At 38.0% G+C, this 24688-nt stretch overlaps 1 protein-coding gene across 6 annotated transcripts in view; it reads left to right on the top strand.

The window, feature by feature from the left end:
* The window catches only part of PAK3 (p21 (RAC1) activated kinase 3), a 267948-nt gene that overhangs the window by 153743 nt on the left and 89517 nt on the right, over nucleotides 1-24688 (top strand). For 2 of the 6 annotated variants that reach the window (XM_040999474.1, XM_040999473.1), the window contains exon 1: nucleotides 21504-21678. In XM_040999474.1, the coding sequence (XP_040855408.1) occupies nucleotides 21504-21678 (175 nt within the window). Of the gene's footprint in view, nucleotides 1-631; nucleotides 698-21474; nucleotides 21684-24688 lie in introns of those variants that run through there. The other 4 variants (XM_040999476.1, XM_040999477.1, XM_040999475.1 and 1 more) reach the window with 4 other exon arrangements.

The raw sequence follows: 24688 nt of genomic DNA, 5'->3' as shown, positions 1-24688 counted from the left end.
AGCAGTTGTGAGATGACAGCAAAATAAGGGACCTCAGGGATGCTGTTATTTGAGAGACAAACGTTTCCCCCCTTCTTCTGATGAGAGAGGTTGATGGCAAGGAGTATGGAAGTGGAGGTAGAGGTTTATAGTTGAGGGATAAAGTGAGCTATATAGCAGTGCCAGGTCACCTGAGTCTATTAAATTGACATGCATCTCTGTTTCCTAGTGTATACTGGATTCTAGCGCTTCCTGTAATTATTTAAAGTTCTCCAAAGTTATGTGGATTATGTGGACACTCACTTTGTCTTATTTAATTTTTTTCCTTCCCATACCTTTCTCATGTCCCAGCCAGCAGGCGTGCAGAGTGGGGAAATTCCCACTTCAGTGCTCTTTCTGGAATCCTACAAATCAGTGTTGTTTTTATTTTTTTAAAGCTTTTCTAGCCTTCGTCAGTGATTTTATACAACTTACTATGGTGTATACGCATGTGAGACCTTCAGGGGGTTGGCTGAGGGAGTAGTAACAGGTGAGATAAGAGGATTCCTCTCCCCACGATGCTTCTCTTGGCAGGTTTCCCCCAAGAAAGAGCAGCTGAGCCCTTACATCTGTGGCAGCTGGTGTGCCCAGCAGAGTCCATCAGAGCTGAAGGCAGTCCGGCCCTTGCTCATGGGTAACACACACTTGTGCTGAGGTCCTGCAGCTGTGGCGGGGTGAGGTGAGTAATGAATGCCAGGGCAGAGAGTTAGGAATCTCCAAGTCCAGGTAAATGCTGCTCTTCCACCAGAGCTCGTGACATCAAAAACTCTGCTCAGGCCTCATCAGCAAAACCTCAAGGGCATAGCGCCTACTTTCTGCTGCATTTTACCCTGCAAAGATGCCCTTGGCTGCCTGATTCCCCCATCTCGAATGCAGGAATGACAGCCTTGACCTACATCTCAGGGTGAAGAGGAAAAACAACATAACAATCATTGCCAAGTCCTTTGCAAATGTCAAGCACCATTGAGGAGCTTCAGTGTAACACAGACATGCTTCCCATCAAGCTGTCGCTTCCTTTTCTCCTCTTTTCCTGATGCCTAAGTGGCGTTTTAGCCACATGCCACAAGTTCACTGATCATTTCCTGTGATTTCTAATGCCCTGTATTTTTACTTGCCTATTCAAGGTGTACCCCCACTCCTGCAAAATATACCTGTTTCTGGGCCTGAAAGGGTTAGTTTCAGCCTTCTGGAACTTTCCTTTTACTTATCCTTCACCAAAGCAAGAAACATTGCATGCCCCTGCTCTTCAGTAGCACTTGAGTCTTTAGCATGTGTGACAGCCCGCATTGTTTCTACTGACTCAAATAATTCTCACAAGGTCTCTGGAGTGTTCATCTTCACAGATAAACGAGACTGTACACCCTTTATTGGGAAGGACTAGACCTTACAGGCCTCTATTCCCCCTTACACATTCCTGACAGGTCACTGGCAGCTTTGGAAGTTGGGCTTCTTCCTCTCCCTCTGCCTTTTTTTTTTTTGCAATTTTCTTAGTCTGTCTCTATTCGTTTATGTGTCTCTTTGTTTGCCTCCCAGGCAGTCCTTATAATTTCGTCTGTGGGCTTCTCTATCTAACCTTCTGTTGCTATAACCTATAGTCCTGCTACCTGTAGGTAGCTTACTATCCCCTTCTCCCTTTGTCTCATCCTTTGTCTCTTTGTCAGTTATTTAGGTGCATCTCCTGTTGTCCCAAACACATAAATAAATAGAATAAAAAATGAAACACCCGCCAATAAAAATCAATGAAACAAACAAACAAAAATACAATGAATCCACAATGCAGTCACCTCTCACACTCGGCGTACACCGGGCCTGAAGGGCAAGGTAAAACGGTAGCTCAGCAGCAGGTGTATCTGTGATGCCTTCTCATGAAAGGGAAGCTCCAGAGTTTCGGCCATGGAATTGAAGGTATGAAATTACAGCCTTACCGATACCAATGCATTCAACTTTCTACAGGCATCCTGGGAGGAGATCTTCTATAGACCTTAACCGACAGAAGGTAACTAGAACTGACTAAAGTAAGAAGCAGGCTCCTGGCTCTCTCCTGGGTGTTCTATGACAGCTTCAGTAATAATGAGAATTTGTAGAAGTATCTCCTGTTGCCAACTGTGTGTGAGGCACTTGAATTGCAGGATACCATTTGCTCCTATAGTTACCCTGCAAAGTAGTTTTTTCCCTAATAATTATTGGGTCTGTTTTACAAGATCACTTATTTGAAAGAGTTACAGAGAGAAATGAAGGGATAAGTGCACGTGTGTGCGTGCACACACACACACACACACACACACACACACACACACACACACAGATCTTCATTCCACTAGTTGACCCTCAAAGCTTGGACAAGCCAAAGCCAGGACCCAGGAGCTTCTACTGAATCTTCCATATGGAATGCAGGTTTGCAAATACTTGGACAATCTTCTGCTGCTTTCCCAAGTTTTTAGCAGGGAGCTAGAATTTAAGTGGAGCAGCTGGAACCTGAAGAAATACCTGAATGGGATGCCACAATGGGTTGCTACACCACAATGCCTGCCTGCAGCTACTGGTTTTGTTTCTCACTATGTGTTAGCACCACTAAGTGAAATTCAATATTATTAGTGCTGTTTTACCAACTTGGAAATAGGTGTTGAGAGGAGCTAAGTAAAACTGTCTGTAGCTGGAGACGGGCTGTGGCTTTGGAAGGAAAGACATATTAGCATTTTTAGGATCTCACCTCATTTGCATACTGACACACACATATACACACCTTCTCACAGATACATATATGTACTCTCCTACATTCACTTGGTCACATTCATGTCTCCCCATCCAAAGATTCACACATTTCATACTGGGCACATTCATAGTGATGATCATTGTTCTTCCTTCACCAGCTCCTACAATCACGTTTACCAGTGTAATAGATACAGGCACTTTGACAGTCACACAGTACCTTTTCAGATGAACACTTACCCCTGCCTAGCAATCCACTCTCTCACCCATTCACGTACAATGATAGTCTGTGACAATGTTACACGCTCATAATCCCATACTTCCATATTCGAACAAATGGTATCATCTCCTTTACCAAGTAAGATTCCTATACGTATGCATACACATAACATACATACACACATGCATCGACTTTTCACATGCATACACTCCGGCTATTTCACATAGTACTAGTTATAAACACAGTCATTTGTATCTACTCTGACATGCTTGCACTGATATCACTATGTCTTCCCTCCCAGTCACACACGGCTCATTACAGGGGCACACTAATGTGAATACATTCTCATATATTCATGCTTGTATGAGTTTGTGCCGTAAACACAGTCTTTTCCAATTGTACCCATATACTCAGAATTGCATGCGCTAGTAATCATGTGCAGCACTTTCCCTGTTACATTCACAGACAATCAAACTTATATGGAAAAACAACAACAACAAAAAACTTATATGGAGATACACACTGACTTCCAGGCAGTCACCTCCTTTACACTGAGACATAGTCATACCCCAGAACAAACTCACAGGCACATACTCTGTAATTCAACCATGCACACATTTCATAAACTGCGCCATTGACACTGACAACTCACTCCATCCCATTAAATTCATAAACAATCACTTAAACACAGGTATGTTCACATTGATACACAGTGCCATATACATATGCTCATTACATGGAACGCTCACTAAAATCACATTAGCACAGTCACACTGCACATCCAAGTTCACCTATTTGCACTCTTACATTTTCGTGCACTCACATTCATAACTACACTCCAAAATTGTACACCCTACTCTTTCCCACAGACACACACTCATACTTCCTCACATTCATGTACATTTATATGTATGCCTTCTCACACATGCAAATTTCCACTCATGCATCTCTCATTTTCACACTGGAATAATCACATTTAACATCCGCTCGTGTTACACATTCTTATACTGACACACTCTAACTCCCAACGCTACAACCCAGGCACATGTAGTGACATGCATGGTCACTGACCTACATTTACACTAGTACACCTCACTGACACACACAATTCATATTGCAATAGTCAGTTCACATAGATACATTCAGAAATTCATATAGGTAATTATGTGGCCTGTATTCACTCAGTCATATTCACACTGCAACATCTTTACTCACACCTGTCCCGTTTGCCCAGACAGTCACAGACTGTTGAACAGACCACCATACGCACTTTGCTAGACTCTCACATGCACATTGGCCTATGTTCCTCACATTGACCCACATATGTTCACATTGTTCCATTAGTAGTAACTCAAAGGCTTATTCACACCTCATACTTTTTAAAACCATTACACAAGCCCCTCACACTGATATTGCCACATTCACATTCTTTCTTAATAAAACACACATGTAGCAACCCAGTTGTAGGAAATAGCACTTCAGAAAAATTGTCTTTTTTTTGAAACTTATTTGCTGATAGTGTTCTCCTTAGCCCTTCAGAAAGGTGTTCTAGCAACCTGTGAATGAAGAAAGCACGTTGCTCTTATCTGTGGTGACAATGGGAAATATATCCTTCCAGAGTAGAAGGGAGGATTGATGTCCAGGATTAAAACAACAGAACTCAGACCCCCATCAGATCAAGTTTTCTTTCTTTTCCACATAGCTTCCTTTCACAGACATCATCTCTAATAGAGTCTTAGCCAACCCTATCCAACAGATGTTGAAGTTTAATTCTTGTTTATGTTCTGGAATGTTTATGGCTTACTTTGCAACCCCATCTCATTCTGGGGGAGAGGGGAGGGAAGGTGTAGAATGTGTGCTTTTATGCATTCTTAATGGTTTTTATGCAAAATCGCTTATCTTGGTTTTGTGTTTATAATCTGAAATTGCTTACTGCTTACACCCATAAAAAGGATGAGCCTACTTCCATCAGGCACCACTCATTTAGTCAGGTATTCTTAATGCCTGTGCAACATGGTGTTCAAGAAAAGGTTAGTGGTCTAGCTGAATGATAAAATAAATTTCTTCTGTGAATGTGTACACTCGTACGTAGACCCCACTGAAAATTCAGCATCTGTGACTAACACATTACTGGAGGAAATTTCTCAGTAGGCGTGGATAAAGGCAAGCTAAAGGAAGTTCTTTGCACTCCAGACAAACTGAAGATCTCCCTGTAAGACAGTAAAAAGCACACACTCAAGAGTGAACCAATAGATCAAGAACCTGGGTCTAGAGATGCAGAAATCTTACAGCACCCTGCAAACCTTTCAAAAACCTCTCTAGTTTATGATTTCCCCTTCTGGAGTATTCTTGGAAGAAAAATGAGTATGAAATGTATCTAAGCTATCATAAGATGGGTTTTAGCATGCCGTAGCAAATGGAACAATACACAACCTCCATCTCTGGAACAATATACAACCTCCATCTCCACATTCCCCCCTACCCTGCCATTAGATAGAGATTTTTTTAATACTAGGATCTATATCATCTTACACAATTTGAATTTCTACCATGCTCCGTGCTAGACTCAAAGCAGCTACTTCTGAAACTCAATTAAGAAATTAAAGGAGTAGGTAGATGCCAATATGTTGTCAATGCAGATCCTATGTGTCTTTTCCTGCCTTCCTCAATCCCAGAACTCCAGTGGCACCAGGAGCTCAAATCTATGGAGCCCACATAGTGCTAAGCCCAGAGGAAGATTCAAGCTGATAAAAGATATGTACTTTGCCTTTGAGGAACTTTTGTTTGGGAAAGATTTAGTCATGATGAAAGTGTGATACAAGTTAGTAACCTTATAGTTGGCATTAGATTTTTTCAGTGTGTTTAGTTGGTGTTGTTTGAACTCCAGTGGGCTTGAAGACCCAGAAGGGGTTGTGAACAACAATGAAGATTTAGTGAAGCCACTCTCAAAGTAAACTGCCTGACATCTTGCTTAGCACACATTCAGGGCATCTCTCCCAAAGATAATAGAATAGAGCTTTTTGTCATCGTGACCCAGGTAGAGGAAGCAAAGTGAGCTGCAGTCCCAAGTGGGAATGATGTATTTAATCAAGATATGATCGCCTTCTCTCCTAGAAGATGACTTTAGAGAAACAGCCAGATAATTTTGCACTGGATGATTTCTTGCCAGTGCCGTGAGACTCACTGAAGCAGTTTATGCAATATACAAGACTGAGTGAGTTTTAGGAGTAGAAAAATGCACCTGCCTGAACTCCCTTGAAGTCAGAAAAAAGCAGTACAAGAGAAGACCCACTCTATTACATTTAAATGGTATTTTATTATTTTCAAAATGTTTAATTACCCCTTCTTCCATGATAATAGAGATGATGGGAGGACCAATTCTTGAGTCGGGCAGACCAGTATTTGAATTAATGTAGGCCACTTTTTAGTTGTATAACCTTGAAAAACTATTTATCTGCCTTAAGCCTCTGTGTCCTCGTGTATAAAATGGGAATGATACTGATGTCACCTGCCTCATAGAATTGTTATGCAGATTAAATGAAGTAACACATGAAAGAGTTTAATACAATATCTGGTCTTTAATGTTTAGTAATTGATACGATTATCATTACCACAGGCCTTTGAGATGGACACCTTCAAAGAGACAGTTGGTGAGATAACAGATAGTTATGTTCTTTACAGTCCCCAATGCATGAATTTTACAGCAGCCTAAGTACTTGGGCCATCATCTATTGATTTTCCAAATGCATTAGCAGGAAGCTGGATATGAAGTGGAGCAGCTGGGACATAAACAGGTGCTCATGTGGGATAACTGTGTGGCAAATGGTGACCTAACCTATTATGCCACAATACCAGACACTGCGGCAATGTTTCATGTTTGTTTAGGTGTCCTCTCAAGTCCTACAACTTCCCTCTTGAAACCAGGAAAGGCTTTGATGAGATCTTCTCTCCTTTGTTGGTGTAGATACTTGAGAAGTGTAGGAATAGAAATGATTGCTGATGCTGGTAGACCAGCCTCTAGTCACAGCCACTCAGTTGCACTTGACTAATCTTGAACTTCTTTGTAGATAGAGGATTGGCTAATTTCTGAGCTTTAATCCCAGTCATGACAGTGTAAGTACAGTTCACGTACCCAAAACTTTAAGAACATTTATGTGCTTGCAAAAGCTGTGAGTAACAGAATTTGTCATATCTTATGAAACGTTTTGTGACAGAGGAAGCATAAATAAGAATGTGGGCTTCAGCATCACACAGATAAGGGCTTTCATAATTATAATCTTCCACTTGCTAATTTGATGACTTTTGTAAGTGTCAGTGTCTCTGAACATCAGCTTCATCTGAAAAAATGAGAAAAGTAATAATACTTTATGTGATTATGCAAAATATGTGAACTTGTATCTGAGTACCTTTTAGCAGAGTGCCTATGACATGATAAAATCTCCATGGATGATGACAATTTCTTTTATATCTTATGAAATCTTTTGGTAGAATATAAAAAATTACTTCCAAGTGTTTCACATATATGGATTGTTTTATTCCTTACCACTTTCTTGTTGAAAGGCCACCTTTTCCAAATGAACAAATAGAATCAAAGGGGCTAAGTGATGTACCCAGAGTCATGCAGTTTGTTAGCTGGGCCAGGAAGTACTAGTCTTGAGTGAATATTTGCATTTTGTTGGCAGAAGACTTTTGAGGTTACAGACGGCAATTAAGAGATATTTGCGTCAAGCATACTTCTTGTAAAATATATATAAATGCTTTCTAACATTTAGCTACTAACTGAACTTAGTCTTTCTGTATCATGTGCAATGCCCAGCACTACATTGTAAAAGCATAACAAATGTGATATCATAGGAATACCATTGAGAATAGTGTCATAGAGGTGCCATTAACCACCAAGAATGTATCTAAAGGCATATGGGGTACTTTAAAACATCCTTGGGAAGAAAGAAATATAAAGATAAGTTCATTTTAATGAAAAACATTTTGAAACCTATGCATAGTTTTTTTTTATCATATGCGCTTTCCATAGTTTTTTGTTTTAATTTGTGATTCCCTTCATGCTGCTTCACTGGCTCTATAGTGTTACTTTACTATTTCTCTTCCAGTATGAAAATTTCAAGACATCAAGTTTAGTAAGCTTTAGGGGAAGAATTGGAGGACACGAAGATAGGCGTGCTCTTGACTCTTCACCTCTGTAACAGGAAACATTCTTCTTTCAGTCTCCATGCTGTGATAGTTAGCTTAATCATCTCTTGAATTACATTTTTCAGAAATCCCTGGTTCCATTTCCTCTTCCATTCCCTAGATACTGATGTCTCCACAAGTTTTCTTTTCTCCGTGATTACACAGTCTTCCTGGACAATTGCATATCTTCTCACACTGATGGCTCCAAAATTAAAATCTGTAACCCACATAGTCAGTGCTCCTCTGGAAAACTGCTGAATGCCAAATGAGTGTTAGAATGACTGCTGCAATTATATGTCTATCTGTATTAACAGGAATGGATACAATTAGAAAGGTTTTTTCCTATCACAAATGGATCAAAATATCCTTTTATTGCATGCTGTATCATTGATATCTGTCAAAGACAAAATGCTTATTGTTTGTTTTGCTTTCCACCAAACATTCCTAATTTAATTTTTATTGAGCTTTCCAATGTATCGCTGTTTCTGTCATCTTTGTATATGAAATTTTGCAAAAGTAATATATTTGAGTCTGAAATTGCAGTTCAGTAGTTTAAGCCACCACATACAATGTAGGATTTCCATATTAGAGTAATGATACAAGTCCCAGATGCTCTGCTTCAGATCCAGCTCCCTGCTAATGAGCCTGGGAAAGCAGAGGAAAATTATCCAAGTGATTGGGCTGTTGCCACACATGTGGGAGACCTGGATTGAGTTTAATTCTTTGCAAATGACAGGCTGGTTATTATAATAAGTAGTCATTTTGCAGGTATTAATCACAAAAGTATTGTGTCTGTATAGATGTTTGGATGAATTTGTTATAGAAAAGGACAAATACATTAAAATAGGTTGTTCTTGCTCTTTGAGGAATATGATTATTATTGGTAGTCCAATGTGTGCTTATGCGAGGGGCTACCAACACAACCACATTGTTTTTGTCAGCACACTGCTTCATCAATTGGTTTTCATCACCACTGTGAGCTTGGTTACTTACATTTCACACATTTGGAAACTGAGGCACAGTTACATTTGTGATCCCAAATACAAAAGAAAGACTATACAAACCATTACTCCTCCTACTTTGAGCTTCTTAAATAGCTATTTCTACCTAGATTTCTTTAGGGGTCCTGGACCTGAGTTCTCCTAAAAAACTCAGCATCCCTGTGATCTTCATCAAATGTCCCAAACATAGGCTCTTTTTTGAATCTCTCCTCCAAACTTCCATTCCCACACTGCCTTGTTTTCTTTCCCATGTCTCATGTTCTTCATACTGTCATTTTTCAGATTATTTCTTACCTGAAACATCCCACTCTGTAGCAAAATGATTCCTCAGCCTTAGACACCTACTGTATTGTCACCCCAGTAAAATCATAGCCCATACATGCTATCCTATTCTTGGAAACCACTTCACATGACAGGCACAGCATCAATACTGTGAAAAGACATAGAAGACTTTTTAAAAGATTGATTTTTTTTTTTGAAAGACAGATTTTCCATCTGCTTGTTCACTTACCAAATAGCTGCAATGGCTGGGGCTTGCCAGATAGAAGCCAGGAGCCTGGTATTTCATCTGGGTTTCCTACATGCGTGGCAGGGACTAAAGTACTTGTGCTGACATCTGCTGCCTTTCCAGGTATATTAGCAGGGAGCTGGAAGGGAAGCAGAATATCTAAAACTAGAACCTGTCCTCTGATAGGAAATGTGTGTGTCACTGTACCACAACATCAGCCCCAGCATAGAAGATTTCTCTATTATCTTTACTGATCTTATTTTTCCCATGCTTTTCCTTTGTCTCAAATATTCTCTGGTGTTTCATGTACATTGTGTATTTGTTCTTGAGACATACACCCCCGATGATTTTGTGGATTTTACTCTTGACTCAAGTGTACTACCTCTTGAAACCATTCCCCTCATGCTATTGGGAGTCCCTGTCTCTATCACTCTGTGGCAACTTAGCATTACGAGAGCAGTCATGGCTGCCGTCCATTATTTTTTAATCTCCTTCAAAGGCAGTGACTCTTCTTTGTTCATATTTCATTCTAGAACCTTGTTAATTCTTATTAATCCATCAATAAATTACTCAAGTGCTATGTTCTTTAACCTTCTTGTGCAGCATTAGCTGCCTTTCTTCCACTATCCTTTTGCAACACCTCCCTTATCTTGCACTTAATGGACACAGAGTAAATGATGAATACGTGGATAACTTTATGAAAAGATAGTGATTTCCTCAAGATCACAGATAAGTTGGAAATGGAGCTGAAATTAGGCATTCTTCATTAGTTACATTCTTGACTATTTACAAGGTATTTACTAATGACAATCTAACCCACAAATTTAAGACCATATAACACAATGCTATGGAAGTCTTCAATGTTACATGAATGAGGAGAATTGCTTTTCCAGATGTTAAGGTTTTTTTTTGGGGGGGGGGGTCAGATGCTTGGTTTTTAAAATGAAAATTGCATAAAAAAGTAACCATCTAATCTGGACACAGCGTAATTAGATACATTTTACAATGTAATGACAAATGTCACATTTTATAGCAGACAAATTCAATGAATGATGTTACCACACCAAGGCCTTGCAATCACTGTAAGAAAGGACACTGTACAATACCACTTAGTGTATCCACCCAGGCAACCCTGGACCCAGCACAAGGACCATCAACACCAATCAAGCCTTCAACCGGAGTTACCATAACACAGTTACAGGTAAACAAACTGTGGAAATACAGAACAGACTTGATAGGTCCACACATCATGACAGAACAAATCAGATTATTAAGAGCAAAGAAAGGAATGTTTTCGCTAAGCAAAAGGCATCTGTATTAATAGCTTTGCTCTCCATGGAAATATGTCTACTAGATTTCTCTAGGTCCTCTTACAATATTGTAGTTTCAGATTTGACCAAATAATGCTTAAGAGATCCTGCAGTGTTGATTAGTTGGTTAGGATGGGAGGAAGGGGAGCCACCACCATTTTGTAGGAATGGGTGCTACTTCATTGCAAAGGCTAAACTGTCGTCAGGGTTTTGGTGTATATGTTTGCCTGCTTGGGGATTTGTTTAATTAGAATTTTTTAAAATTTTTATTCAGTATGTCTTCAGCCATGTTTATTCACTTTTCAGATTCTGTTTTGTGTGTTTTTCTTAATGCTCTTGGCCCAGTGGTTATCAACAACACTTGCTTAATTCTAGTAAGCTGATTTTTTTCCTGGTAAAACTTACTGCTGTGAAAAGATTGTTAAAAAGAAGAACATTTGTGTCCTCTTTTCCATATATTAAAGGAACACGTTTAAGTAGTTGATGTTTAAATTTTTGTGTTTTATAAAATTTCTATTGTTTATGTAGCATCTTGTATTCTCCGGTTTTCTGTACATTCTTCGTTCCGTTTACTTCCTGTTTTGTTTTCCTTGACCTACTGGTTTCCTAAGGCACCAGGTGTTAAATTTTTAATACCTTTTCCCCAAAAAAGTTGTGCTCACCTATGGCTAAAGATCTAGAAAATGTTTCGTGTCAGACCATGCAGATCATTTCTTTTGCAGCTCATCAGGAACCACCAATGTTTTAGCTATTCCAATCCTTGAACAAGTTACCTTCTCTCAGAAGTCTGAGATGCATTCTCATCTTTATACAGCACCAATATCATTTGGTGCAGCAGAAACAGGGGCCCAAACAAAAGGTAGTATATTCATTGGTTGGATACTATTGAATAGTATTTTCCACCAACCTAGTGTTTTCTGTTTGTTCAAATCTTGGTGAATTTTCATTCATCTTTCATGCCCTGCTCATGTCCTATCTTTTCAAACTCCTTTGAGATCTTCACTTATACTCTCTGTCTCTTCAAAGAATGTAAACCTGTATTGCAACATAGTGTCTTCCTACTATATGTATCCATGTCTACTTTCCTCAGTAGGCTCTGGCCTCTTTGAGGACCGGGATCTTCTGTTCTTTTAATGTACCTATGCCTGACACAATACCTGGTGAAGATGAATGATGGTGGCATAAGGGTATGAAGTCAGGTGTGTTTTTCAAACATTATCAAATGCATTCCTATGTGTAGTAGTATGATTTTTGGCACTGATTTATCATATATTAGGTAACAATCACTTAAAACGAGTCTTAGTCTTTTCTGGGGTGCTATAATTGCTTTCTTTTTTAGCACTCCTTATTTTGCATTGTGCACTCTTACTTGTGAGTGGAATTTGCAGTTCTATGTTTGTCTATATATGTGATATACATTTTATGTATAATATGTAGCCATGGATGAATCCCACTGCTTGATCCTGCTACTTTTCTTAGGAGTTGGCACTTATTCACCTCTTTACACCCATCACATATCATGGTGACTAGCTCAAAAGCATCAGAAAAGAAGCGTTTGAATAAATGAAAGCATGCACAGATAGATTTAATAAATAATCAATTTCCTGTAGTTACTACCTGACCTTCAGAGGGTCTCTCCTTTTGTCTTGAGATTCTTTGAAGTGAATGACAATCATAAATCAATAAGGATAGGGATTGATTAGTGTATTTTTCTGGAGGAACCATGCTATCGACATAAAATATTTCCCATCTACCCTCATGATAACAGCTGTTGAACCGATATTCTCTCATTATCAAGCTGTGTCACTGATAAGAAAGCATGTCTAGATGCTCTACTAAAGCACAAAAAAACAAACTGGTGACTGCCTGGCATGACTGAGAGTAGTATGATCTGGAAAATTTTGGCTTATCTTGAAGGAGAAAGAATTCTCTGCAGCCAACATCACCCACATCAACATCTCTCTCTCTCACACACACACACATCAACATCAGTTCTCCCGCCTCCGGCTTCTTGCACCAAATCTTGCTTCTGAATTTACTACAACTTAGCATCCAGAATACCTTAGGCACATAGCAGTATGTGAGCAGTAAGACAAGCATAAGCTGGATAAGAGATATATTCTAGCATGAAGCAATAAATAATCTTATCTTTTTTAAACATGCAGTGATTGTTATACTAGGTAGAGTAATGGGCAGTAAGGTGACCAAATTACTAGGTGGAACCAACAGCTTGCAAATGAAGAGTGTGTGTAAGTTTGACCCAAAAAAGGCCATGGGGAAAACAGCATACTCAATTATGAGGCTTCTGATCAGGCTGTCGGTTTCTGGAGGAATGCTTTGGGTGGCTATGATATTCTCTTATACCCATGGGAAAGTTTCTTCAAGGCACATTTGTTTTGAGTAAAGGGATCAGAGATGGAGAATTTTTACTTACTAAAGTCAGGTGTATTTTTATCTGCAACCATTTGTGAAGTAGGCTAGATGAAAAGTATATCCCTATTCTCTACTCGCTGAGTGCAGCCTTTTTTATAGAAGATATTTTCCTTTCCTTAACTATAGCTCCAAAATAAGATGCTAAAATATATACTTAGCTATTTTAAAATCCTTAATCAAAGCCAGCATTCCCACATTTAGAAAGAGCTAAGCTTGAGGAAGTGTTGTTGCATTCTTTGACCCCTCGTTTTGGCAAGAAGTCAGTTTTTTTTTTTAACGAAAAGTAAGCCTTATTAAATTGATATATGACTACTTGGCTCAGAAATAATACAAAGTGATAGTTGTATTCATATAACTTCTCTCTTCAGACATACATTGTGAACCTTCTGGGTAGAAAGATGATTTGGTCTGATTACAGAAAAATTGGGAATAGAGCAAGGTCCCAGGAAAATAAACCAGAATGTACAGGATAAAAGCAACATCCAGGCATCTCTATGGTATACACAAGGCCCACTTAAAATCATGAATTGGATTTCTGAAGTTACATTTGGGGAAATTTGTGCATCTTTCACTGGCGTGAATCTGGGGACTGTATAATTATCATATATGCATAGTAAAAGAGAGAAACTTGAACTCCAGAGACTTAAGACGTTGGTTTACCATATTCTGTTCACTTGGGCTGTTAGTCTGCATCTAATTTGTTCCATTTCAGTGTTTCCAAGGATGTCACATTCTGTGTTTGAGAACTGGGAAATCTTTTATTACTAGGTCCTGCTTCTCTTTTCCCCCCCCTCTTATTTCTTTGAGGCATCTTGTTTTAAGATAATTGCTTCAATGTTTTATTCTAAAGATATTTCTGCCTCTATTCCTCATGCATCCTATTTGCTCTAGTTGGAAGCATCCATAATATGAACAAAAACCTAAAATCTGTAATAGTTCCTAAGTTCATAATATAAATATATGTCAAGACAATCATTAGCATTTCTTTGGCCTTGGCTCATCAAATAGATGCAATGAAGAATGGAGTATGGTACCACATACATTTAAAGACTTAAGAGATCATTTTCATTTGAAAAATAACAATGTGTCCCTTTTAATATATGAAGTATATGAAGTCTGGCTTCTGGTGTATACATCTATTGATTTATCTGCAATGTACATTAAAATTCACAGCTGTAATATGCTAGATTGCTAGATGCAATTAGTGTTCAGTTCTCGCTGAAAACAATGACAGTCATGCATAAAATGTTAGCAGAGAACAGGAGTACAGTTGAATCAACCTCATTTGCTTGTATGAATGAAAGAGAATATAAATGTATTCTTTCTATATGTACTTGCATGTATGTCAGCACTCAGCTATCTCCTGCATAATCTAAGATTGAAACTAGGTGGCTGTAAAAAGAGCTAGTACCTCTCCTGCTTGTGCAGCTGCCTTTGCAAATCTCCTGCCTAACAAGTAGCTCAGCTCCTCCTGATCAAATGATCTTAGAAATGGCTTCCCTCCATTACACACTGTAATGGTATCTCCCTGGCAAGACTGTCTGAAACAGCACACCCCTGTCTCTGATAGCAGAGTTCCCTTGGTGAGTGCCCCAGAAGAGGCAAACTCCAAAACAAGGCCATCTAAGAATCGGTACAACAAAACCTGTTGGAGTTTTGGCAGTAAATCTCCTAGCCTTGATTCTCTGGACTGAACAAACAATTAAAATCAGTAAGTACTAACCTGAAGTGAATTGAAATGCATAGACCTGTTGTGTGAATATTTCAGTAGAATAGAAAGTGTGTGTGTGTGTGTGTTTATAGATTCACTTATATATATTATATTCATGTAATATGTTGTTGGAAGGAGATTGACAAGAGAATAATGAGTTCTAGTCCTGGTTATGACACTTGTTTCATGACCCCAGCCATATGATTCAACTTATACGATCTGTGCATTCCTCATGTGGAAAGCAGGGATGATACCACATGATTCACAGTATTTATATCTGACTCAAATAGGACTAAGACATGGCATATCATCAGATATTACAAAGTCATGTATCTGAAAATGAGATGTTGATAGTAAGATGTTAGGCATCTTCTAAGTGGTGCCCAGTTGCCTGACAGATGATTGCCAATATTTCCAAATGTGCTTTCTCAACTCAGAGGTGCTATAAATAGGGCTATAGCCTTATGCAACATTATGATGAACCTATTCAAAGCCGTGCAGAATGCCAAGTTGCATTTAATTACCTCACATGTATGTAAATGTCCTCTGGGAACAAGACTTTGTACTAGGTAATATGAAGGCATGCAGCCCTAACTTAGGAGCTGTTACCCTCAAGAAGTTTGTGATCTATTGAGAGGAATGGCATGCATAATGATCATGCACAACATGAGGCAAGATGAGGATGAAAATGCTAAGTTGACACCATGTAGCTGAATCTACATGGTGGTTACTTTGTCCTTTGTGCACACATTGTGGAAATGGCCATGAAGGACCGGGGCTGCAGAGATTGTTAAACTTGTCTTGTTTTCCTCCTCTTTGGTATCTTAGCATATTATGAAGAATTCATATCTGAAAACTCACTGGAGATCTTCAGTTACAAGTTGGTATATACATGTGAAGTAATGCATTTCTTCCAAATCATAAGACATTATCCCCTTTATGGAAAGTTAGATATTTGGCAGTTAAGAGAACGTCTACAACATACTCGTGCAGTTTTGGTTGTAAGTGTCTGAGCTGTTCATTCCATTTACTAATTAATATATCCAAGATAGAGCTGGTTTAGCATAGGTTAGTTAGCAAAATGAAGTTTGTTGCCCAGTTAAATCTAAAGTTAATAGCTCAGCGAGCAGTCTTGATAACGAGAGCTTTTCATTACCAGGGTGCCTAGGAAAAAGGCACCAGGTGTAACACCTGGATCATTTTCCTTAACAGCATAGCATGATTCAACGTTTACTTTACTCCAATGGTAAAAGCAGCAACTTCATCCTCATAAAGATAAGTTCTGTATTTATAGCCTTTTTAACAAAACATCCTGTGGTTTTACTGAATACTGGCTATAGTCAAAAGTTCAGTTCTTTAGCTACAGAACTAATTGTTGTTAGAGTTTCTAGATTGTAAAAATCAGAAATGTCCTGTTTTTGACATATGAGGGTTCTGTTCTTTGGCAAGTTTACTATGCTTTTGAGAGCCTTGGGTCCCTCTTCTTTCCTGTGTGCATGGGTAACTTTGTTTCTGTGATTCATCCCATCAGTTCACGCTTTCTCCATTCTTGAATATTAGAAAGATTAGAAAACTAATACTAGAAGATTCTCTTAGGCTTACTCTATTATTTGTTGGATCCTCTACTTTGATAAGAAAATGTATTAAGTAATATTCATTTGCTCACCAATTTTTGATGATTTTTTATGATTAGTCTTGCCATGGCTGGCGATTTTATTTTGCCTCTGGCTTATTTGATCATAGATATGCATCTACTGACCAGGTTTTTGTTTCTGAAAGGAGAGCAATGTTTGCTTTTCATTAGGAGAAATAAATAAATAAATAGCTATTTGTATTTTGAAGGCAGAGAAAAAAATTGTAGACATGATCTTTTCTGTATGTCTCTCTCGTGGTATCAGATCTGATGAAAATGTTTGCTTCAATTCCGTGGCTTAATAGATGGCCTTGCCAGTTGTAGGACCAATATTTCTGGATTGTCACCTTTCATGTACCTGGATAAAATGCCTGTGGCAAATGGGAACAATTGACATTTTTGGCTGCATCTAATTTAATACATATTCCATAGTATGAATTTGGTCACATTAGCTAGAGTATATTGACAACTCATCTTTCCACTTCAATCTATATCCTTGCAATGTAGGGGCTTAAAAAATCATTCTGAACATTTTCTTATTTTGACAATGTATTAGTTGGGAGTGTATTTTTGGAGAAATATGGCAATGGTAATAATTGTTTTTAATTCCTTATAATTTAATCTACAGCTTCCATGCGTCAGTATAATACTTTTCTTCTAAAACACTCTGCAGTAAAACCTGTGAGTCAAAAGGGAACAAAGGACTGTTTATGTGTGTTCTTGTGTTCACCTGTGTGTGTGTCCCCCTACTTTTGGCAAGGGGAAAGGAAAGGAGATGGAAAAAGAAAAGAATGAATGAGGAATAATATTCTGAAAAATGGGGTTCTCTGACTCCTTGATAATCAAGAAACAAGGCTTAATTGATTGAGTTTGGGTTTTTACAATTTTAACAGTCACTATAGATCCTAAATTATAAAACTATATTAATATTCCCTCTTTTTTCCTTTCCTCATTCTTTTTCCCCTTCCTTCCTTTCTTTCCTTTTTTTCTATTACCGATGAACTTCAATTAGAACTACAGATCATTGGTAAACCACATTCATTCTCAAGAGCTAGATCAAAAGCATACACCATCCACAGAAGCCATTTGATTTATACCTGAAAAAGTTGATAGCTAAGCGTGAAATGAATCTATGAGCAGATATGAACTGTTGCTGGTTGTACATTAGAGCTCTTCATTTGCTGAGGACCTTGTTTTCAATGTGAAACAACTGGCCTGTGACTGGATCCGATGTGTAACTCAGAAGTTTCCTCTCTGTTGAAAAAGAAATCCGCAGTTTAACGTTAAAGATAAACTTTTTATTGTTGGTTTCTTAGCAAATAACGGTGGTTTTGTACAGTTCTTGAAACAGAGCCTACAGTCACTCCAAACAGCATAGTCTCTTTGAAGATTTTGGAAATAATGACATCATAGGCATATTGAACCAGCAATCCATTAACAGAATCTTTGGTAGAGAGTTGTCTCAGATGAGGACCTGGCTTAATAAATTATCATTGTTTACAAACATTAACATGAAAGAATATCCTTTTATTCTACATATGTGAAATAGTAGGAGATACCTCCTGCTTGAAAAAAAAGATATGAACAGCAAGCCTTCCTTATAGATTCCTAACTTTTCTCCACTGATCTAAAAGTGTGTTTTGAAGGTTGGTTAAAATAACAAGAAACCTGGGGAAATTATTGTTTTGTCATCACATCAGAATTACAAGGTGACTACTGATTATGATTGTAAAAGCAAAAAAGCAAAAAAGCGAAATTAAAGTGATATTGGGGCAATTCAAGCAAAAGAAAAATCGAACTGTCTAGGTAAGCAAAGAAATCTTATTCCCGGTATGGAAGTTGGACATAGGTTTTTCCTTTTCATTTCCATTTTGTAAAATGTTTATTACAGCTTCTCTCATGATCAGTTGATGAGCAGTAGAAAGATGGTCCATATGAACTAGGTTCTTTGCACAATGTTGTGATACTGACCACAGTGAGTATATACTTGTCAAAATTTTGGTCAGGAGTGTCTAGTGCAAGATAGAGTAATATATCCTAAGAAGCACTTTCTCTTCAATTTAATATGTAAGTGCTCAAGCAAGGTCAAAGCAATCAGACAACCTGAACAGAAACAGGAAATACTTGCTTCTCCAATCAGTGAGAGTAACTAGGAACAAAAAGCCCCCTCTGTGTCAACTACGCATATTTATCAAGAACAAGGAAGCACAGTAATTTATAATATGTGGCTAGAACCCTGTCTGGCCCAGATCTTCACCTTATTATGCAGGGTCAAATTTGTTTTCAGGAGGTTATGCATGTTTCTGTGACTTCTGTCATCTCAAGGTAAGTGACCTGCTGTCATAAGACATACAATCTAGAAAGTGGTGACACTCTCTGTGAGACATCTCTTTTCTAGATGTTGGTTTAAATGTTCAGTTTCTTTTCAGTATCATCCAAATTTTATCATTTTTACCAAATCGAATTTTGCATATCTGCAATTAATCATGTTTGGACATTGTTTTCAAATCCAGCAAAGTCAAATAAAACAAAATAATTGCCTTATTTTAGGTGGCAAATTATTCGCAGTGACAAATTGAAACCATGAATCTGTCTAATACAGAATAATACTATTGGTGATGTCAGTTTTGTTTTTTTAATTTTTCATTTACTTGAAAGAGAGTGGGCAGGTGGGGGTGGGAGGCAAAGGGAGTGAGAGAATTAGTATTATACTCGCTGGTTCACTCCCCAAGTGATTATAGCCAGTGCTTAGCCACATCAAAGAGAGGAATCAGGAACTCCAAACAAACCTCTCACATGGTGGCAGGGATCAAGCAACTTGAACTATCATTTGATGCCTCTGAGGATGTATCAGGAGGAAGATTTGAAACAGAGGGGCCAGAACTCCAACTGTCACTCTGATAAAGGATGCAATGTCCTAAATGCAAGGTTAACCCACTGTGTCACGACAGCCACCCCAGAAGTCAGTTTAAAACTCAGTTTTATTTTAGAGGAACAATGAATTTAAAAGGACCAAAATCAAAATGTGAGAGAGAACATACTTATGGTGACACTGAGTTCATAGTCTTCTTGAAATATTTACGAATACCGGTAGTATCATTGATTTCCAGTTGCTTTTTTTTCATAATACATCATGCTGTAATTTCTTGTACATGGGACAATATGGAGCATGTCAAATAGTTAGGGTAGTGTCAAAACATTTATTACTGAATATATTCACTACCTTAATTACTGAAGAAATACAGGGTAGATTTTAGCTTAATAAGATAATGCAACACATGACCAAAGCAATGGTTCTCCCAGCTAAGTCAGCATCAAGCCAATCATTGTTGGGAAACAGCTATTATACCCATGGAGAAGATATTAATGCTATCTTATGTTTGAACATACTTGGAGAGTATATTTCAGAAAATTTAGAATATATTAATATTTTAAAATTATATAACAATGTAATATCTAGTTTATAACTAAAAAATGTAAGTGCATTTTAACAGCTAAAGGGTTACCAAGTATTAGATGTTTTCTCATTATGAGAGTTTATGAGACCCTGATTTATTATTGTTGTTGCACTTACCTTTATTTATACTAAATTTGTTGAAATCAAATTATATGCTAAATCATTTCCAGAGAGTTCTTATACCCCTAAATTAATGCCAGGTAATACATAATAGATTTACAGAAATGATTCTTGATAAATTTACAGAGGATAAATTGGGTTTAATTTTTCTCATATGTACATCAGAGATCCACTTGGAAGTGTTCTTAAACTCTGGTTTATTGCCAAGTGTCAGATTCTAACGGAGGGACTTGAACTTGAGCAGAGGAACGCCTGATGATAGAAACATTTCCTTGGGGTGTACATGTTTTACCAGTTCACTTTTTTCTCCCAGCATAATGAAACCTGAATGGGTTCAGCCCTGGACACAAAAACAACAGAGTTCAAAGCAATTAAGTTTCTAAAATCAAGACTGAGTCTTACCACCTGGTTGGTCATCTTTGTTAACTTCCTCGTTTACTCTTCCATGTTATAAAATGTGACAGGGAGTAAGACTGTGATGCTCAGAAGATGACCCTGTCTTCTGAATTCCTTTTACTCATGATAGCATTTGGGCTCACCTTTATTCTCTACTTGCTTGAGAGACAGTGGGTGGCATTGTTTGCCCTAACAGTACATTCCAACTCCTCTGAAACTGCCAGAGCTACGGTATGGATTCTAAGTTAATTACTATTGAAACAGTGGAGTGCATTGTATAAGTCAGGTGCACACACAGAAGAAATTAATGCCTGGGACATCCCAGTGCAAACGTAATTTAAAAAATCATTGTTGTGGGCCAATACATTAATGAGCACATCTATGTAAGTTCCAGACTTTGAGGACTTTGTGCTTCCTGAACATTATGAACATCAGCCTGGCGTTTTTAAATAACAATTGTAAAATGTTATTAAGACACTGTGAATGGACAGCAGAAAATAGTTTCATTGTGGGAAAACCAAGGGGCTTTTTCTGTGTGTACATATTGAATAGCCACGAATTATTGCTTTCACTCTCCTCTTTTGCAAATTGCATTGGTGAGCATTGTGAAAACTGTTTCTCTCCCTAAGAGAAAACCCCCAAAATGAGCTACACTAAACCTGAAAAAACACGAGACCAATGTTTGTGTTGTGAATATCTTAAAAGCTCTGTATTTACTGGAATGTTTTAGACTTGTCAGTCCTTTACACTTGTTTTCTCCTCCTTTGCTTTAGGAGCTGTGAAGTCAGCTGTAACTGAAAATGTCTGACAGCTTGGATAATGAAGAGAAACCCCCAGCTCCCCCCTTGAGAATGAATAGCAACAACCGGGATTCTTCAGCACTCAATCACAGCTCCAAACCACTTCCCATGGCCCCTGAAGAGAAGAATAAGAAAGCCAGGCTTCGCTCTATCTTCCCAGGAGGAGGGGATAAAAGTAAAGTATCAGTGGTCGGGCATTGGAAAGGGGCTAGTTTATTCTTTCATTGTCATTTTCTTTCTTTCTTGAGCAGTCATTTTTCAGACATTGGCTGTATAGCCTGCCTGACCATTTTACCAGCATTGTCAGAAGCTAATGTCTGATTAACCTATGTTGACCAACAGAAAATATGCTTATGCTCTGTTTGCCTTTCACATAAAATTCAATCCGTGGTTTTAATCCAAGGGAGGTCATAGCATCAATAATGTCAGAAATATATAAGCTGTGACATTCTTTACACTACATTAGATAGAATTGCAGCAATCCCTTCCTAACTGTAAGTTGTTGTGTATGGAAATTTGAGCACAGGTGGGTTTACATTTTTACATTGTTATGGTAACTAAAGATGTTGAATTGAGTATATTGGAGTCAATCTAAGTTGTGGTAATATTGTCTCTAACTATATAACAAGGTGAGAAGAAACATCTGAGTCATTTGTTTTCCTCTCATTCTTTTATCATCTGTCCATTATACAACCAGCTCCAATTGCACTGAGTATTATCATTTAAATGTCATATTCACACTCTGGATTCTTAGGGATATGAAATCGCTAGTAAATATTTGTCAGATAGGGTTGATTAACATATAAGTAAAAAGAACTTCCACAGATATGACTTTTGAGAAGATGAGAGTGAAAGGGGTAGAAGTACACTGGCATCACAGAAAGTTTCCAAAAGGGTAAAAAGGGTGATGTTTCTAGAAGAGAAAAAGGGCATACTCGGGTTCTTCACGGTAAAACTACTAGCCTTGGAAGTCACGTGCATTGTGTTTGTGAACACACAATTTGGACCATAATGAAAGCAGAAATGCTTATTAGAGCTAGTGTTTCCTCTGGTACATCTGTATCAAAAGATGTTTTGTCCATCTTGATGCAAGGATGGAAAAATGGAAATAATAAACCTCTGGACTAAAGAAAGTAAAAAGTATAATGAAACATCTGTAACTGTGCAAGATGAAATTTCAGACTTGGTGGCAGATACTGAAGTGAATATAGAAAAATAATTGGTGGATACAATGGTTAGGTTGAGAATATGCGTTTTGCCGTGATCTGGAAATCAAGTCTCATATGATACTGGCGCCAAAGGAAGGACCATTCCTTCCACACATGTGTTATATCCATTGCAGTAGAAAGGGATTGAACATTAAGATTATTTATGTGCCTAAATAAATCTTTGATCCTACAAAGGTCACTGTGTTTTGAAAGCCTATAAATAATTCTACTTGCTCTTTTCAATAGCAAATACCACATGATGCTGACACAAGATCAGTTAGAACAGGAAGGCAAGTCTATTTTGTGCCAATATTTTAGGAGATCTCAGAGTGAGATTATTAGTGATCTACAGAAAACTATACCCAAATTTTCTTGAAGCCAGGAAAATGAGTGAAGTTTCTGATGTGTTGTTATGCAATCAGAAAAAAGAAAAAAACAGGATGACTCCTCCTTAGGAATTGACTGAAATAGTAATTTTTTGTAGAAATTCAAGATTGTAGATGAAAAAAAACTTGACTTTATATTCCTACTGCTTCCTTACAGTCCTTTCGTTACAGTTGCCAATGTACTTCCCAATATAACGATTGTTCATTTAAAAAGCTCCATATCACAAATCCTTCAGCTGTAAGATCAGTGCTTTACCCGGCCGTTGAAGAACACTTATTCTAAAATATATTACTCTGTTGCTCAAAGTCTTGCAATAATTCCTGTGTCAGAAGTTCTTAGTATGTAAAATTCCAATATCAGCGCTTTTTGCTACATATTCTTTTTTTAAGAGTTGTTTTTTATTTTTATTAGAAAGTCAGATATAGAGAGAAGGGGAGAGACAGAGATCTTCCATCTGGTTCACTCCCCACGTGGCCACAAAGGCCAGAACTAAGCCAATCCGAAGCTAGGAGTCAGAAACCTCTTCCAGTCTCCCATGTGGGTGTAAGGTCCCAAGGCTTTGGGCCATCCTCAACTGCTTTCCCAGGCCACAAGCAGGGAGCTGAATGGGAACTGGGGCCGCTGGGATTAGAACTGGTGCCCATATGGGATCCTGGCATGTGCAAGGCGAGAACTTAAGCCCCTAGGCTACCGTGTCAGGCCCGATTCTACATATTCTTAATGAAACAGGCATTAAATATTTAAAAAACTCTGTTGTTAATGCAATCTAAGAAAAGATTTGGCTGAAGATGGTATAAATCTTTCCATGACAAAGAATCCTTGGATTAAGAAGAATTTATGGATGAGGATGTACATTTGGAACAGGAGCAATCACTGGCTAAAGCTGAATCTAATTCTGTAGTCACTAATGCAATTGCTGTGACAGTGCTAGAGACTGATCTTTCAGGAACTCCCAGTAGCCCAAAAAGGATCATCATGACAATGAAGGCAATTAGTTGACTATTGACAAATGCAGCTATTAGCAACAGGAGCAAATCTTTAGGAAAAAATTAAAATTTCCCAAAGTAGCAAAAGTTGGTATGTTTCACATGTCAAAATCTTACCTGTTCAAAGCTTGTGTGATTTAGCAGAATTGTATGAAGAGGTGCCATTGTGCAAAAACAATCTTACTGAATGGAAAAAATTTCAATAGAACTTGCATCAAGTGTCTTTAGACAAAGCTTCAGTGATTCAATTGAAATAAAAAACATGCTATGAATCTTCTAAAAACACTGTATCAGTGAAGAAAGCAAGCTCAGAAAAGTCCCAATCATCACGTGGTACATTTAAATATCCTTACTGGACAACTGATAAGCTGCCTTCAGAGAAAGTGTGAATAATTTGATTGAATCCTATAGAGATGTGCCAAGGTGTCTTCAAAGAAGACAAAACTATCCTAAGTATGGCCAAAGTTGTTAAGTAACACCACATAAATTCATTGCTTGGTATAGCTAAAACTCTAAGTAAGCAAGTTGATTAAAATGTCGGGATTGGACGGAAGTGACTCTGAGAACATAAACTTCCACATTAGCTGTCCACCTCTGTCCATCG

This window comes from Ochotona curzoniae, unplaced genomic scaffold (assembly GCF_017591425.1).
Source record: "Ochotona curzoniae isolate NIBS_2020 unplaced genomic scaffold, NIBS_Ocur_1.0 scaffold_1852, whole genome shotgun sequence".
Classification (NCBI taxonomy): domain Eukaryota; kingdom Metazoa; phylum Chordata; class Mammalia; order Lagomorpha; family Ochotonidae; genus Ochotona; species Ochotona curzoniae.
Note: the sequence above shows the minus strand (reverse complement) of the source record. Positions and strands in the feature narration are given on the sequence as shown.